We start from the raw sequence: 18,208 nt of genomic DNA on the forward strand, positions 1-18,208 counted from the left end.
CTTTTTCTTTTTCTTTTTCTTTTTCTTTTCCTTTTCCTTTTCCTTTTCCTTTTTCTTTTTCTTTTTCTTTTTCTTTTTCTTTTCCTTTTCCTTTTCCTTTTCCTTTTCCTTTTCCTTTTCCTTTTTCCTTTTTCCTTTTTCCTTTTTCCTTTTTCTTTCTCTTTTCTTTTCTTTTTTTCCAGTTAGCTTTTGGTCTGTGTTTGCTTAGTGAGCATCAAGCTGGGAGCATGTGGGGCTACTGCATACTGCGACAGAGGAAGTCCCCATGACTTCTCTGTCTGACCTCTGTCCCACAGGTTCCATCTTCTTTGGGCTCATATGAAGGGATTTGAATTTCTCTTTTTGTTGTTCAAGCTTGTTTTGATTGTGAACCTGCATCTCTTTCTTGTTAAATATTCACATTTAGTGGAGAGGCTTCAGCTTGTTACGTTATGATGATGTTTTATGCCCAAATTTTGGCAGGTGAATGCTGAGATCAGAGATTCCCAAAAGGCTGAAAAGAAGTATTGAAGGTTTCCTCTTTCTTCTGCAGTAACATTGGCCTGGAATCCTTTTATTCTTTATGTAAGCCTTTGGGCTTCTTCAGTTTCAGTTTGGGATATATCATGTGTTTTCTTTTACCAGCAATACTTCTTCCCTCAAAAGTCCAAAGCACTCTTTAAAGCTAAATGCACGAAATGATTTCTGAGCTGATTTCTCTGCACAGTTTTTTTGCCATGGAGTATTAGTATTATCTTACAGAGGGTCTTAGAGATAATATTAGCTTACTGTATGACTATTTGATATAGCACAAAACCATATGTTGCATCCAATCTGCAAGAGCTGAGAGTACTTTGTTAGCTTAATATAGATATGGGTAAATGTGTGTGTATGTGCATGTGCATGCACACTGCTATAAATCTGTTTATATCTATGCATATATACATATTTAAGTAACACAGTAAGAAACTTTGTGGAAAGTTTCTTTTTCTATCTTATATGGCCATATTATTCATGTGCTACTGTTTTTGGTGTTTTGTGTGTTGTTTTTTTTTAATTTGTTGTTTGCTGAACAGCTTGTAAAACAGCTGCATTGTACAAAGATACAAAAACATACTGTGTGTGTTGATACCATTCAGAAGGTGAGATGAGAGAGGGACAAGTATTTCTAAGTGAGAGGTGAGGAATCTCAGACAGCAATAGCAGTAAGAGATGCTATGGATAGGCCAAAAATAACTGCTTGATACTCGCTCCCTGAGTTGAGACATAGCCCCAAATGTAGCAACAGCAATGTCACACCTCTCAAAGCTTGCCTTGCATGCTACACCTAAAAGTATTTTTCTTTATTTCAAAACTATAGTACATGTATGCCACCTATATATATTTGGTGTAATTTAAACCAATGCATTTATTCCTTATTAACCCTATGAAATTGAATCCTGTAGTTCAGACATGCTTAATAAATTATTTTTTAACTACTGGATAAAACAGTTATAGCTGCAATCGCTTTTCATTCAATTGAAGATCTATTACAAGGTCTTTTATTTGTAGTTCCTAGTGCTCCCAGGGATATTGTTTTTTCCAACGTGCAATCAACAAGTGTGACTTTGAATTGGAGATCACCGAAATTGGTCCCTGGCTACTTTCAAAACTACAAGATTACCACACAGCTACAGTCTATCCACTGCAGTAATTGGGAAACTCAGGAATGTATTGAAGATGAGATTCATCAATATTTATATGAAAAAGCAGTCAATGCCCAGATAGAAGAGACGGTGTATGGACTGAAAAAATACAGATGGTACAGATTTGCAGTTGCTGCCAGTACGAATGCTGGATATGGAAGTTCTTCTCCTTGGATTTCTACACAAACACTTCCTGGCTGTAAGTAAGGAAGTTTGTTATATGTCATATTGCTATAACAAAGGGTTGGTCACCTAAATAAGTAAGAACTTGTAATAGAAGTTATTGCTTCAGAGACCTATAGTGCTAGTGAATACAGTAAGGATTAACTGCAGTTCTTCAAGTTCAAAATATCATGATGTAAATCATTTGGTAGGTTTGCATACATTACACTACTTCAGATTTTACTGTCATTTGGTTGTTTTACTATCCTATTTGCTCAACAGAAATTTCATTCCTCAGCCCAACTCTATATCTAGAATTGGTACATCTGAGTTGATATGGTAAATCTGGGTTGATATGTTGTGATCAGTTCATCTTCATATGTGGGATGTGTCAATGAAACGCAGTCTTTTTATTCTTTGACTAAAAGCCTGTTCATTCATACAAATGCTTTTCAAAAATTCTACTGTGCATTCCTTCCAGTAGAATGTTAGCAGTATTTTCAAAGGAATTATTTCTTTTCAATACCATTATCTACCTTAAGTTGCAGAGCAGAGTAGCCGTGTATTGTCTTCAAGGCCGCTGAAGATTTCATTTAATGACGTTTGAGAAAAGAGGAATGAAACGTAAATTATTTAGATAGTTGATATGGGGACATGAAAGCCTACCACTCTGCAGCCAGCCTAAATCAGAGCATCTTTGAAATCTGGCCTTTGGTCTGTGTAGAGCAAGAGAGAATCACCATGAGCAGCCTGTCTAAATCTCAGCTCCTTCACTCCATTTCACAGTAATCTTAATAGACCAAGGGCTTAAATAGCTGTGTAACAAGGATTTTTCAATGGTCCACATACTTACTTTGTTCCATTCATGTTTTTACAATCATGTGATGTGAACTCAGGAGGCTTTGGTATCTGTTCTTTATAGTATATGTGCATGTCCATCCATAAATATGTCACAGTTTTCCTGGAAGTTAAGGAAACACAAAGAGGTTTAGGCACCATGATAGCAAACTTCACAACTCATTTTTTAATGTAAATCACAGAAGATGTCCTTTGGACTGAAAAGTACTGGAATCAGCTACAGAGTCATTCTCATGTCTACTTTCTTTGTCCAGTTCTTGTGTAGATGCTATGCCTGTAAATTAATACAATATTTAAATGAAAGCAAAATGAAATAAAAATGTATGACCCCAGACAGAGCAGAAAATAGATAACAGAAATTGTACCACTTGTGAGCCAGCAACCAGAAGCTGTGGGGTATTTCTTTATATTACATACATCTCAGCTGCTGAGATATGCAAATACCTTGATACATTGTAGTCAAGTTTCAGAAAATTAGATATTTAAACTGAACGGAGAAGCAGAAAACCAAAACACGTATCATCACCTCAAGTATCATCTTGAAGATTTCCTCTCCAGACAGTGTATGGAACAGTATGGTTTAAGAAAGAAATAGCTTCTTCTCTCTCCTACTGAAGAGACAGAAGTTGAAGCAGAAAAGCTTCAGTGGACTGCACAGTCCCTTCCCATGCTCTGTGTCTGTGGTGGGGAACAGGGCAGCAACAAATTTCCTGTGCACTAAGATGACATGTAGAGTGATCGGCTGCCTATAAAACACACCACCCCAGAATCAAAAGGCATGGGCAGGATTCCAGATATTGTGGCTGGATGCTGGCCTTTATCCTGGGGGCAATCGGCTGGAGAGGAAAATGAGAAACAGAGCATGTCACAGCTGGCAGCTTCAGAAGCACCAAGAACCTCCCTGATTTGGGGGTGCTCCGGGAAGTCCCGCAGAGTGCATCCACTGAACAGGTGTAGTTTTCCCTCCTCTCTCTCATGTTGACTGGGCCAAGCATCCTCTGGATTAGCCTTCTGGTACCCAGCCAATATACAAGGTCTGCTAGGGCTTAAGGGTGCTTAGATGCTATGTAAAATAGTACTCAGAGTACTCAGCCCATAAAATAATGAGAGTTGAGTGTTCAGGTTTGAGGGCAGAAGTTACCGCTCTGAAGTTTTTGTTTCTCTCAGGCCTATATTTCTTATATTCAAGAATTTACAGCATTTAAGCAAATAAATTGTTAGACTTAATTTCAAGAACATAAAGAGAAATCTCATCAACAACAACAAAAAATACATAACAGAAGCCCTAGATAATCTTTACATTTTCAAGTGCTGCATATTACACTTGTACTGCAGCAGCAAAAGCTAATAATTCTGAATATCCAGTGACTAAGATGAGAATCTCTTATATTTATTTATTTCAGTTGTTCATTATGAAGCTAAACTTAAGGCCGAAGGAATTCTTTAAGATTCAACTCAGTTGCATGAAGATGTTCTGTAGTGAATTAGGCTACAGTTCTGCTCTGTGGAAAATGTTACAGGTTATCAGTAAGGTTCACTTCTCAGAACCAGATAAACTATTCAAACTTCTGTCTTGCGGATTATTCTCACAGGATTTGTCCTACTGTCTCATAAAGTATTTTGATAGCACTGTAATACCTTAGCTGATTGATTACCTGAGAGCCAAATCTACTTTGCAAGATGAAATATTTTCAGCTTAGATTTATGTAGTTACCAGTATAGAAGATCACAATGCTGTGTCACAGTAAGGGAAAAGGCAACAAACGTTTTCCACAGTTGAGGAAATTTTGTTCCCTCACACCTGCGCTTAGCCTGAACTTCACCTTTGCATTTATAAGGAGGATAAGACTGGCCAAATTCATTGCTTCTAAGGGAAAAATCATTCTGAAGGATCAGCATTATCTGGAAAATGAAGGGCAGTGAAATCATTGAGCTGATTTTGGATCTCATAGATCCTGCAATGCTTTTTTGGTAAACTGCCAGGTCTCCAAATGCCAGGATATACTGACATGCAAAGGAAAATCCCAGATGTTAGAGTGTCCCATGAAGGATAGGATAAAGATGCATGGAGCAGAAAGTTATGCTTCTCTTTTCAGCACCTACTTTCCCAATCCCTGCTGATATTCAGTTGCTTGGTATACTTAAGGAAATTTTTGTGTATAGTGAGAAGGTTTTGTTCTATATGTCTTTTGTTGTATACAGGTAGATTTTGCCTCAGATAACTTGGTTTTCTATGCTCCTTTCATTCTCTCTCAACTAAGTACTGGAGAGTAACTATGGCCTAGTACAAAATATAATTGTTTAAATGTTGGTAACCTAGGTTATCGTAAAATGAAATAACTGAATGTCACACTTAATTGTTGGAGGGAAAAAGAAAAAGGATTGGGATTAGCCAAACTGGCAAGCATGAATTTCTGTTAGGAGACTGGACGATTCCTTCTTATTTTTGAGGATTATCCTAAATGATGGGCTATCCAGACTTATCTTCAAGCTAACACACTTAACTGTTGCCTTAGCATCAGGACACAGATGGATGGGAAAGATGACCCTGACCTCCATAAGACTCACATTCCTCTGCAAGGATAGAAGCATGATAATCAGGAAATGATGGTTATTAGTTACAGAAAATGCATTATTGTGAAAACCAGGAGAAAAGTGCTTGTGAGAGGAAGTGATTGGATTATAGGGGAATGAGAGAATAAGACTAGGTCATTTCTACTGAGTAAATTGCTGTGATTTATAAGAGAAAGGGTATAGTGATATCATGGCCTCGTATTGACTAGATTAATTTCACAAACAAACCTAAATCAGAACATGGCAGTTACCCACTGAAGTCAACAGTTTTTAAAAAGATTTTTTTAATAAGACATGAGAAATTTTAGACATACTTAATTTTCTCGTTCCCTTTCTAATCTCAGAAAACATTCCTAGATCTTGGTATATTTCAGTTGATGTCTTTAAACTTTTCACAATGAAAGTAAACTGGGTATTAAAATTGTAATGTAATTTGGATAAGCATCTTAAAAACAATGTACTCAATTAGAATTTTCTTAGATCTAAAAATATATCAAATAGAACCTACATATGAAAATAAAATAAAAGCTTAAGATTGGATCATTTGTAGGTTAGGTTAGGCTTAAAATTATCTCTACAATCATTTTCTAATGTAAATTTACATCTGAAACAAAAAAAATTCAATGCTTCATTAATGTTGTGGAAGAGTAATGGAAAACTGTCTTTGGAAGCTTGGTTAGTTTGGAAGGAAACCAAGACTTGGGAAGCTGAATATACTGTTTTGTAATATTTTTGAGAAATTTCCATTGGAGTTAAGGCAGGACCACTGCCATAATAACTGAAAGTCTCTGTCTGAAGATGGAAAATAAGCTTAACTTGCTCTAATTTGAGTCTGTAGGGGAAAATACTTGCTCCTCTCTTTCATTACCCTCATGTGCTTTCATAGTTCATTCAATTAGTCTTCATTCTGTTGTTCCACCCTGTTCACTATTATTGAGGACTACTTCCAATGGCTAAATTTGATCCTGCCTACAAAGTATATTGTATTCCTGCTAACAGCAGCACACCAGTCTAAACCCGGTTTCCAATATTTTTAACTCTTCACAGCACTTCTCAACTCCCTGTTTTTCCTATTTTATTTTGCCACTGCAGAGCAAAATATACACCTTCATGGTGCAAAATCTCTTCTTATGAGGCATCACACCTAATTTCAATAGTTACATTTCTCATTCCATACTATTTTTCCTTTTCCTAACATATTTTCTAATATGTTATGAGCTACTAAGCTTGGTAGCCTCGTATACACTCCAACTTTCCTCATCAAGTTCTCTGACAGACTATTCACTGATATTTGTTAATCATAGTCACAATTTTTTTTGTTGTAGATAAAAAAAAAGAGGTACCATGAAGCCAAGGAAATATGTGCAAAACTGTTGTGCCTTCTATAATAGTTCAGTGAGCTGAGTCACAGTTGTCTTTTTTTGTTGTTGTTGTACATGAAAAAAAAAAAAAAAAAAGGCACCATGGAGTAAAGTTCTGACATAACCTACAAATCTGTTGTCACTTCTATTCTAAAATTTAGCTGCCCAAAATTTACCACACACATTAAGTAGAAGTAATACTACTTACTGACACTTGCTATATTTTTAAATGATTTCATGAATAGAAACATAGAAACATACATAATAGTATTTAGAAACAAATAACTAGGTTAATTCACATACTATATTGAAAAAAAGAAATCGCAAAACTCTTAATGTGATTCTTCTTACCTGCTTACAGCTCCTATTTCTTTTCAATCTGTGTTTTCTAGAGATTCTTAATATGTTAAGAGTAAATGAAAATGAAATTTAGAAAACTTCTGTTTTTCTCTAAAATATTAGTGTACTGGTACTGTCCAACATTATTGGAATCTTTTGCAGAAGACTTTGTGTTTTTGTAATTTCTCATTCTTTGCATGATTAGTTTGACATCAATTCTCTTTCATATATTAGGCATGCCTATTTGTGTAAAGAGCTATATATATTTTTTGCTTGTGTCCTACAAAACACATATAATTAACCTGTAATAAATTAATAAATATATAAACAATGGTTATAATTTCTATTTATGAAGAAATTCTCGATATTTAATACTCTATAAATGCCATGGTACTTGCAACAAGAGCTGTGTTTCCAAATCCCAGTGCATGCTTTATCAGAAAAGAATGAAAAATGTTGTCATGATTTAAGCGGTGTATAGTAGCAAATGTGTGAAAATATTATTTTGAAATTGGAAAATAATCTCTATGTTAAAAATGATGGGCTATTTGTTGTGCACTTCTTTAACTGTGACTCACATACGTATGTTTTCTATAGCTCCAGATGGTCCTCCAGAAAACGTGACAGTGTTAGCTACCTCTCCTCACAGTATCAATATCAGCTGGAGTGAACCTGTTGTCATTACTGGCCCAACGTGCTATCTCATAGACATTACCTCAGTAAGACAACTCTGTTTTATTTTCGATAGTAATACAGATGTTTGGTGATGTAAGAACTCATAGAAGATGTTTTTAATAGAAGTTAAAAAACTTGCAAAATGGAATGAAAAATAGTATAACTGAAGAGTCCATTTTCACATAAATTCCACATACGGTTTGATTGCACATTCATACATTTCTTACTGGGAAATAGATTCGTTAGTTGGTGTGAAATAATGTGTGCTAATAAGAGGTCTTGCAGAAAAAAAAGGTTTAGCAGTGATTGTATATTGCAAAGCAATAGCTGAGCTTTGCAGAGGTGTACCTTCTTCAAACAATAATGATGCTGTTTACCAGTAAAAATGATAATGTCTTTTTTCTCTCTGAAGTAAAAGCTCTTTGTCATAATTTTACAAAAGAGTGGAGAGCCTAGCAAAAGGATGTGACTTGTACAAAGTTACTCAGTGCATCAGAGGGCAAATTTTAAAGCCATACTAGATTTTCCACTCATCAGATTAGCTATATTTTGGTAGCACAGTAATAACACTTCTTTCTCCTTGATCTTTATAAGCAAAAAAAAAAAAAACCTGACATAAGAGAAAAGCTCTAGTGGCCTTTCTCTTTTCATCCTATACTACACTTAAAACAGCCATTAATAAACCTCAAGTCATTTCCTGCCCTGTGGCAAGATACGGAACTTTATAAGTTTGTGCATATGAGAAGTTTTAAGTAGGATATAGGATCCCTAGTTCAGAAATTATAGAGATAAGGCTATCAGTGTAAATGGAAGCAGTTCACTAGACCTTGTCTTGGAAAATTTGCTGTTTGCAAGTTCAAAAATTCTGCATAAGCCTGCTAGGAAATGGGGAAAAAAATTGAAAGAGTATTTCAAACTATTTGAAGACTATAAATATAAAGTGAGTTCAATTTTCTGGGATGAGTAACATTATCTATATATTTTCAGTTTTTCTAAATTAGTCATAAGGATTGTGGATATGCTAAAATGTTAATGATGAGTTTTTTGTGCAATTAAAATTTCTGAAGAGATCAGTAAAAAATACCAAGTATTTTTACACTCCTCAGTGAAGTTACGATGCAGAATAATGTGCACTCTAAATTCATTCTACATTGTTTACAGTGCAATCTGTTCAGTTCTGAACACACTTACCTCAGCAGTACAAAGAAGGACAGGCAGGCAGACAATGGAATAACTAACAGGGAAGGAACAGTGCCTTGGCCTGCTGGGTAGGTCACAAGAAATTACATTACAATCTGTATTCCTCTTTTACTGAAGTTAGAGAAGATTTTTTTCCTTGTGAAAATTTCCTGACACTTTTTGACTAAATATACTCATAATGGATCAATACAAAGACTAATTTTGATGGTTTTAATAAAGCCTTCAAATTCAATTTTGAAAGCTTAATGTTTTGTGCACATTATTTAATCAATTTTATTTAAGCAATTCCTCCTTGAATTCTACATTGTAAACAAGGTGCCATCAGATTCTGCACTATGAACATGTTATTAATATATGAACAGTCTAAGTTACAGTAAATTTCTTACTAAGATAAACTACGCGTATACCAGAATTCATAATAAACTTAAAAACAGGTTCCTTCCCAAAGGCCAACATAACTGTCACAGTCTTTTTGTGATGAACATTTGAGTATATGTCCTATTGTCTCTGTGCAAATTTTTTTGTGAAAACTCAAAAATCTACAAACATTCCGTACATACAGCTTGTTCATTTCAGTTATCAACTGAATATCTTTGAGGCTCACAGGGTAGAATAGTTTTATATTCCTGCTCCATCATCTTTATTCCTAAAAGTCGGTAGTTATAATTCATTAGTGAATGCATTCAGATGGTTTTAAAATTACTAGGATGTTTCTTGCACTTACTTAGATCAGAAAACTGACCTATGTGTATTTTATCAATGTCATATTTTAGTTTGTCGTGCTATTGTAATTAGAGTTAGTCATGAATGAAATGTTACTGAAAACAAGTAAGGAAGATACAACCAAACCATACAGCTTTTGGAAAACTATAGGTAAAATGATGCAGTGTTGTGATTATATTTTAGCTTTTGTGTAAACATTATATGCCAGATTTTTGATAGTCAGATAGGAAAAAGTATTTCAACTCTTGATGGCAATCCCAGGAAATGAATGTCTGCTTAGTCCATCAAAAAGTTTAGTTCACGTTAATTCTCAGTGGGGATAGATGAGTATCTGTCAAATAAAAGGTATGATAGAACTGTTCTAATGTTTTAGCAGCTGTGTTTAATACAGATTGCATCCAATGGGAAAACTACTGTACAGCTACCTAATCCTCTTTTCAAATTACATACTAAAGAAACAATAATGAAAACATCATTAACTGAAGCAACAGAAATAGGCATATGCTAAAAAAGCCCCCATTTTTCCTTTTTCTCTTTTTTTTTTTCAGCTAAGATTAGAAGTGATTTGTTGGATGTAAAGCAGATAGATTTATAGATTTTGTAGATTATTTTTCTGCAGGGCTGCAGATTGCTTAAGACATTCAGATCTTGAGAAACAATCTGGTCCATATTGTTGGTCTAACACAGGAACAGGAGTACCTGGAATCCTCCTGGCATGATTCATTATCACACTCTTAGAAGTGAGGAAACTCCTCAGCAAAATCCTATAAATTGACCCAGTTTTTCACAAACCTTACAGTCTCAGTTTTATATATATATATATAAATATATATATATATTTAGGTAAATTGTTGCAAGATTTTGTAAAAAAAGATCCAAATCTTTTTTTTTAGTGCAAAGGTAATTTCTGATTGGATTTTCAATGTTTTATCTTTAATTTAGTAAACATCATTTTTATATTTTGAAATTGCTGCTGTCCTCTGCTATTCTCTCTTTTCTAGATTAAACTCCAATTATTTCTACTTTCCAGTTCTTCTAGTAACAGAATCACTCAGTTTTCACTATTTTAGAAAAAATTTTGCTATTATATTTTGCTACTAATTATCCCAAGAGGAATTTCTCTGTGATGATATTAACATTATAAATTACTACCCAATTTTATTTATTTATTTATTTTATTCTTTTTTTCTTTTTCTATTTCAAACCACTTTCAGCTATATAACTACTCATTTTCTATATCTCTGCCTAGTTTGGTTCCCGTTTCAAATCACTTCTTCTCTTATGACCTTTCCTGTAAATTATGTTATTGTTTTTTATTTGTACTTTCATATAAATTTGTACTTTCATACAAATTATCTTGTAAGCCAAAGCAAATGAAAAGCCCATTTCCTAGTCACATTCTACTTATAGTGCCAAGGAAGTGAGTAGGAAGGAAGTATGCTCCTTATGCAGCTTTTTAGTCTTTTCAGCTGAAGACTTGTAAACTCTTATGTAGGTGATTAGGAAATGAGGAAGATAAAAGTTAAATGTGGTGTTTAAATATCCTGCTGTTGATTGTTTGAAGTCTTGCTTTTTTAAAATTTTGTTTTACAGGTAGATAATGAAAATTATAAAGCCCAGTTTCTGAGGACGAATGATGAGGGTAAAATCTTAGAAATTTCTGATTTAAAAGCATTTACAAGGTATTCTGTAGTAATCATTGCCTTTACGGGGGATGTTAATGCTGCAGCTATTGAAGGCAAAGCTAGTTCTCCAGTAATTGTCTCCACTTTTGAAGCAGGTTTGTATTTTTCTCTACTTTGTATGAATCAATGTTTGCATTTTTTCCTTCATCTGATTAACCGCAGTTTTAAACACAGGGTGCACTTAATACACATTTGTTCTCACAGTAATTTTTGCTTTCATGTTTAGAAGATGTCAATTAGCAAGAAAGTGATGGTGATAATAAATACGGAGGTTTACCTTTAAATGAAGTGAATTCCTGTGTATGGCACCTGTACTTATCTGAATACATAATTTGTGTATTCTGGATGGAAGGAGGTTTCTAGTGAAGGTCTATAAGGATACATACTAGAGTCAGATCTTCCACGCATTCAAAACAATTTGGAGAAGGAGGTGGGTATTAAGGAAAAAGAAAATTGCTAAACTATTGAGTTATTCAGAAAAAAAGAAGTGGACAGATGAGTCTGAGGAAACTATATGAGGAGTCATAACACCAACGTTTACATTACAGTAAGTAGCCAACACTTGCTTAGGAAAATAAAGACTGATGTACACAGGGAAGATATAATCCTAATTTAACATACACAGTTTCTGATTGTACTAGATCTGATGTCTTTGCTGGTGTTGAGTTGCTTCTCCTGTGGAAAAGTGAATGAAGATTAAATTAATTGGTAGCTGAGATTGTCTTGTGAGCTATCGTTATTTTGTAGCCCTTTCTTTCATGTTGAAGTGTGATACATTAGAAGGTTCGGTAACCTCGCTGAAGAAGAGTTAATTTTTCCATCATCTCATCTCATCTGGTTTCCACAGTCTAATGTACAGCAGAGTATCTGAGGAAGTTACACAGACTTACTGCAGAGGAGCCTGAGTTAGGATTTGTTGTTAAGGGTTAAAAAAAACTGGAAGATTTAACAACTGTATCTAAATCCTGGCTGAGGGAATATGTTTACCTTCAGTTACTTGATTTCACTATTTAGAGATCATACTACAGATTTGTCTGCTCAGGTAGAGCTGTAAATATTCAGCTGCTGGGAAAGAATGTTACAGCCTTTTCTTTCAGACAGGGACATAGGGAAAATGATTTATATTTCCGCTGTCTTGACAATATACTACTGGAGTAAAAGTTTGATAAATAACTGTCTTTGGCAAAAGGGCATGTTGTGTTTGTGTAGTTGCTGGCTTCTGGTATATTTCTGGACAAAAGCTGAAACACTTGTTTGACCTACTGTGATTCCCTTCTAGTGTCTGGGCATCAGATAGTGGAAAGGTTTTTTGTTAGAGATAGGAACATGGTAGCTTGCTTATATGTTGAGAGGGAGCAAGCTGTTGACAGGGCTTTCAGGAAGGGCTACTCTACACTAACACTTGCTTCTTGCTTGTCAGCCCATGCAAGGATTTGTTTACATTTGTTTATTTCAAAGTACAATGATGCCTTCAGGCTTTCTGTGTAGAAAATTGGAACTTGTGTGAGTAGAAACTACTGAGGATTATCTAGCAATCATTTTTAATATTTGTAGCATTAAGTGCTATCATCAAGAATAATATTTCACTACATATTTAACTTTTAATTCTCTTTATAAATATTTACATACACAGTTAAAATGTTGAGATGTTTTTACTGGAAACAGAAAATACCAATGAAATAATACAATAGGCAAAAGTATTTGTAATTTTTCAATTTTTACTCTAGTAGTCAGAGTAGTGAACTGATTCTACTTAGATGACTGAAATGTCTATTTCAGTACCTGAAGACCCACCTAACAACGTAACATTTCAGAAGATACCTGATGAAGTAACAAAGTTCCAAGTGACATTTGTGCCGCCATCTGAACCAAATGGGAATATTCAGGTGTATCAAGCTATGGTGTACAATGAAGATGATCCTGCTGCTATCCGGATCCACAACCTTAGTGTCATTGATAAAACAGATCAGTCAGTCACTGCCATGATAGAAGGATTGAAAGGAGGACATACCTATAATGTCAGCGTAAGAATTAACACTTTTTCTTTGGGTTTTTCCCCTGATATGATTGAGAAATTAAAGAACACAGAGCTAAGCCAAATGCAAGATTTTAATACAGAATGTATAGGGGTGTGAAGAGCGTGAAATCAGAGGAAAGAGAGGAGTAATGGGATTCATGTACTTGTGAAGCATGAAACAAGACCAACTTTCACTCTTAATTCCAGCACTTGCATTGCTCATTTAGTTCAGATGAAAAGTCTTGTTCTGCAAGGAAAACTTACAAGGAGTATGTGCTTTAGGAGTAGTAGAATCATAGAATGGTTTAGATTGGAAGAGACCTTAAAGATCATCAGTTCCAACTCTGCCATGGGCAGAGTTGCACCCACCACACCAAGCTGCCGAGGGCCCCATCCAACATGGCCTTGGATGCCAACAAGGATGGAGCATCCACAGCTTCTCTGGACAACCTGTTCCAGTGCCTCACCACCACCTTCACAGGAATTTCCTTCTGATACAAATTTAATTTACCCTCTTTTAGTTTAAAGCCATTAGTCTTTGTCCCATGACTAAATTCCCTATGTTCAATCATATAATCATAGAGTAGTACATGAGAGGTGGTGACGTAACTCTTTAAGTGGGCTTGGTTTTCTCCTTCTGTAAGAGCTAGATTACAAATAACAAAGGGTTACTGTACTCAGGATTATAAAGAAATAAGAAGTAAGTTGTAGCAAAGTGTGCATTCGTTGTTGTTTCAGAAAGATACAGATTTGACAGATTTGAAGCTAGTGCAAATACTCATTATAACATTTCTCTTTTTAAGGTGTATGCAATTAACGGTGCTGGTGCGGGGCCAAAAATTCAATTGAAAATCACCATGGATATCAAAGGTATGTCTCATAAATTGTCATTTACCTGAAATCTCTATAAATACTTTAGATAGTGCTGTTTTACCTGTGACTACACAGCTGCATGCCTTCAGCTATTTCCGGAGGCATCATGAGGTAGGAACAGGAATACATAGCTGATAGGCTTGACTTGCAGTGCTCAGTTTTGCTCTCTATCACTGATCATATGCTAAACCACATGCAGTCTCAGTGAAATAAGCATTGTCATCCGTATTTTAGCTGCCATGAGCAAACAGCTTAGAACAATGTCACAGAGGTGTGTCTATGTATCACATTCTTAGAATTAAATCCAGTCATTGACTGAAATTTTTCCGAAAAACTAAGATTCAAACTTTTTATTGTTTTTTAAGTAAAAACTAATATGCAGGTCATTTATCAGAACAGATTTTTAAGTGGCTTGAAACATGGTTAGGACATGAAATTGTCCCTTAAAATATGGTGATTATTTATCATCCATAACACAGCTACATGTCTGAACTTGTTTTGAAAAGAACCAAAAACAAAACTGTGCGGTATATCTTTGTTTAAAACCAGAACCACCACGGCCTAAAAAGAAACCAACACCTGTTTATGATACCAATGGGGCCTTACTTGTCACAGCAACAACAATCACGATCAGAATGCCAGTATGTTATTACAGTGATGATCATGGACCTATCAAGAAGATACAAGTTCTTGTTGTGGAAGCTGGAGGTAGAATCCTGAAAGTTGATTTCAGGATTTTTGAATTTCTTTCTTTTCAGCTTGTTTGCTTCGCCCCCCCGACCAAAAACAAAACTGTTTTTCATGTGGGAAGGGATTGTCAGAAACTTCATGTTAGTTAACAAAATCTGTTTAGCTATGGCAACATTATTATGAGCGAAATATCTTCCACAATACCTGTGGGCTGGATTTTGAAAACACTTGCCAATGAAAAATCATCCACGTTGCTTGAGGTCACCTGTATTATTCTAGCCCTACTGTTATCATTCTATTTTCTTAATTTCCCATTTCTTTGAATAAATACATACATTTGGCTTTTGTGAAAACTGATTAAATATGAAAGATTTTTTCTTGCAAGTTTTTCTTCTGTTGCTATCAGTGTTGCCTGTCGAAGAATGCAGTCATGTGCGGTTGATATTTCTATTTCATAACGGGGGCAGAGGGATTTATGTAAATCCCTTCTGTAGACTGTGGGTTAGAATGTGTATTCCCTTGTATGGACTGATGAACATTTACTCATGTGAACAGTCTCGTGATACTCTTGAGTAATTGCCTACCAATGTGTGTGGGAGTTTCATGGTTGGACATCATATGGTCAGGCTTACTTTACCTAAGAAGAACAAATTCCAGGTATTTAAATCCCTTGTTTTGCCTGCCTTAAAAGCATGGCAGTAAAGCATTCATGTTAAGTGGGTACAGTTTCTCACGTTTTCCAGAATGATGTATTTTGACACTAACCTGAGAGACTTTTAATTTCTGGCTATTGCTGTGAAGGTTCTCTTGAGCTGATAAATATGCAAACACCATGTTAAGCAATGTTTTGAGGATTTTTCTCCTATCTGAGTTTCTGGATACTGACTCTTTCTGTAAAATTAGTTATTTCATTTATGAAACAATTTCTACTGTACTTAAACACTTTTTCTTTCTTTGCTGGCCAGATCCAGTTTCAATGTCAAATGTCTTGTATACAAGTTATATCTTCTACCAACACAGCCTGTGTATGAGACTGCCCCTGAAATTTTCTAGCTGTGATTCAGCTGACTTACTTTAAAACACCAAGATATAGTTGGTGGGGTAAAAAGAATATTTGGATTGAAGTACAAACATGATTATAATTTTCCTTGTATAAATGTCACTGATAGCTTACTAAGCCCTTAAAAGTAACCCATTAACTTCTATTTAACTTCTTTAGTTAAGAAGTTTAGTTTAACTTCTTTTAGTTAGAATGTAAATTATTTTTTATTTCTTTTCTTGATAATAGCTCAGCATGATGGAAATGTTACGAAGTGGCATGATGCATACTTCAATAGACCAAGGCCATATTTTACAAATGAAGGCTTTCCGAATCCGCCATGTGTAGAAGGAAAGGAAGATATGAGTGGTAAAGAAGAAATATATGTTATAGGTGCTGATACTACATGTATGATACCAGGCAGTCAAGACAAAATATGTAATGGTCCACTGAAACCAAGAAAGCAGTACCTGTAAGTACATTTATCTCTAGACTTGTCCAAGAGGAAGATTTAAGTGGAACATACATTTATACAAACGTACAAAACATATAGTTCAATTAGGAGACGTGGAGCTTGAAATGGTTGTTGTCACTCTTACCTTTATATTATTTGTCTGAAGAGTAAGTATGGAAGACAATTAGAAAAAAAGTTTTAGGGTAACAAAAGATGGATATTGAGTTCCCAAATTAAGACCAAATTCAAGATAAGTAACCTACTTCCTATAATTTGATTGTATGCTATACACATTGACACCAAGTCATTGACATGTCATGATGTCACTTTTGCAGGAAGATAAGGATAGCAGAGTATATTACACTAAAACTTTAAAATAGTGTTTAGCTTCTAAATTGAATATTTTTTAAGGAAAGGAACACAGATTTTAATTTAATTAGCTTTCTTTGTTTTATTTTACAGATTCAAGTTCAGAGCAACTAATGTTAAAGGACAGTTTACAGATTCTGACTATTCTGACCCTGTCAAAACTTTAGGTAAGGAAAGTGTCACTTGTTTCTTTTGTTTCCGAGAAATCAGACTATTCCATGCTGCTTTTTAGTAGACTGGATTCCCTGTAGTAAATTGTGTTTATTTTTGTTAGAGCTCGCTTAACCAGAATGGTTGTTGCCTCGTGAGGAAACGCGTCCATTCCCTCGTATGTCCTTTTCAGGATGTTAAGAGGCTCAGCCTGGGCTGTTAACTGAAAAAGAAATATTAACAAAGTTCTTTTAGTAGAGATTCAGTCATAACAATGTTAATAGCATTTTGCTAGAATAGCTCATCTTGACAGGGTGAATTATCAAAAGCTGTATTGTTTGTGCCATTTCCCTCTCTGTTGCATGTACTGGTACAGCTATTGAAAAATGAAAATTCTCTTAGCAGATTGCAGTAAGGTCTGTAAGTTCTTTTAATACATTGGTAAGCCAAAACTTATGTAGCTAAGCTCTAGCCCCAGTGTTCTGAAAAGGGAACCAAGACAACTGGATTAGTACCCAGAAGAATTTTAGTGGGCACAAATTTTTCATTTGGCATTCAGCTTCTGTGATATGAGCTCCCTTATCCATCTGATCCACGTTAGAAATTTGTTACGTGATCTGATACTGCAGAAGTGCTAATTCACTACCTGAGTATTCTGAAAGGATCTGGCACTGTTTCTCCGGCCCTGAATGTTTTGGAAAATACAGCACAAAAATTGTTTCATTAGCCAATGAAGTTCTGAGCCAATGAAGCAAATAGCTTGGCCAGAGGGGGAAAGACTTAATGCCTGATTAGAGAAAACAAGTCTGCTGGAAATGAGTATGATTGTATCCAGGCAGATACACATACCTGGGCATCCTTCTAACAGGAAACTGAAATCATCATGACAAAAAGAGAAATCATGCTTTATTGTCAGGCAGATATAATTCACACACTTCATTATTGAAACTGAAAACTTATGACACTGTCTCCTGTGGTATAAATCATAAATAAGCAGGTGTTATTTGCGTAAAATGTAATAGGATAAAATGTAATAGGACAAAAAATGACACTTTGGTTTTAGTAGATAAAACCATAACTTGAATTTTCACAGAATTATTTATGACAACTTTCTGTCTTATTTTTTTTTTCTAAGTCTACTTATACGATAAGTAGATTCAGATCTGAAAACCAGATCTGAAAACCTTGTGTCTATGCAATTTACTACTGCTAAATATGATTGAAGCAGAAAAAACATGGGGCTTTATGAGACAGATTTCTGTATCAGAGATCCTTTTCCACTTTTGGAGCTTGATCATTCGTAGTTGTTAGGACAGTGTGTCTGTGCTTGGCTGCACTGAGCCTAAAGCAGGAGCTCAGTTCAGGCTAGCGTTAG

At 35.1% G+C, this 18,208-nt stretch overlaps 1 protein-coding gene across 1 annotated transcript in view; it reads left to right on the forward strand.

The window, feature by feature from the left end:
• The window catches only part of PTPRQ (protein tyrosine phosphatase receptor type Q), a 120,342-nt gene that overhangs the window by 76,938 nt on the left and 25,196 nt on the right, over positions 1-18,208 (forward strand). The window contains 8 exon segments of the mRNA XM_042816092.1: positions 1,531-1,863; positions 7,556-7,677; positions 11,150-11,336; positions 13,021-13,265; positions 14,062-14,128; positions 14,681-14,839; positions 16,110-16,332; positions 16,777-16,850. Coding sequence (XP_042672026.1) covers positions 1,531-1,863; positions 7,556-7,677; positions 11,150-11,336; positions 13,021-13,265; positions 14,062-14,128; positions 14,681-14,839; positions 16,110-16,332; positions 16,777-16,850 — 1,410 coding nt within the window.

Source organism: Centrocercus urophasianus, unplaced genomic scaffold, assembly GCF_019232065.1.
Source record: "Centrocercus urophasianus isolate 14NV4802_14NV808 unplaced genomic scaffold, USGS_Curo_1.0 seq_15, whole genome shotgun sequence".
Taxonomy (NCBI): Eukaryota; Metazoa; Chordata; class Aves; order Galliformes; family Phasianidae; genus Centrocercus; species Centrocercus urophasianus.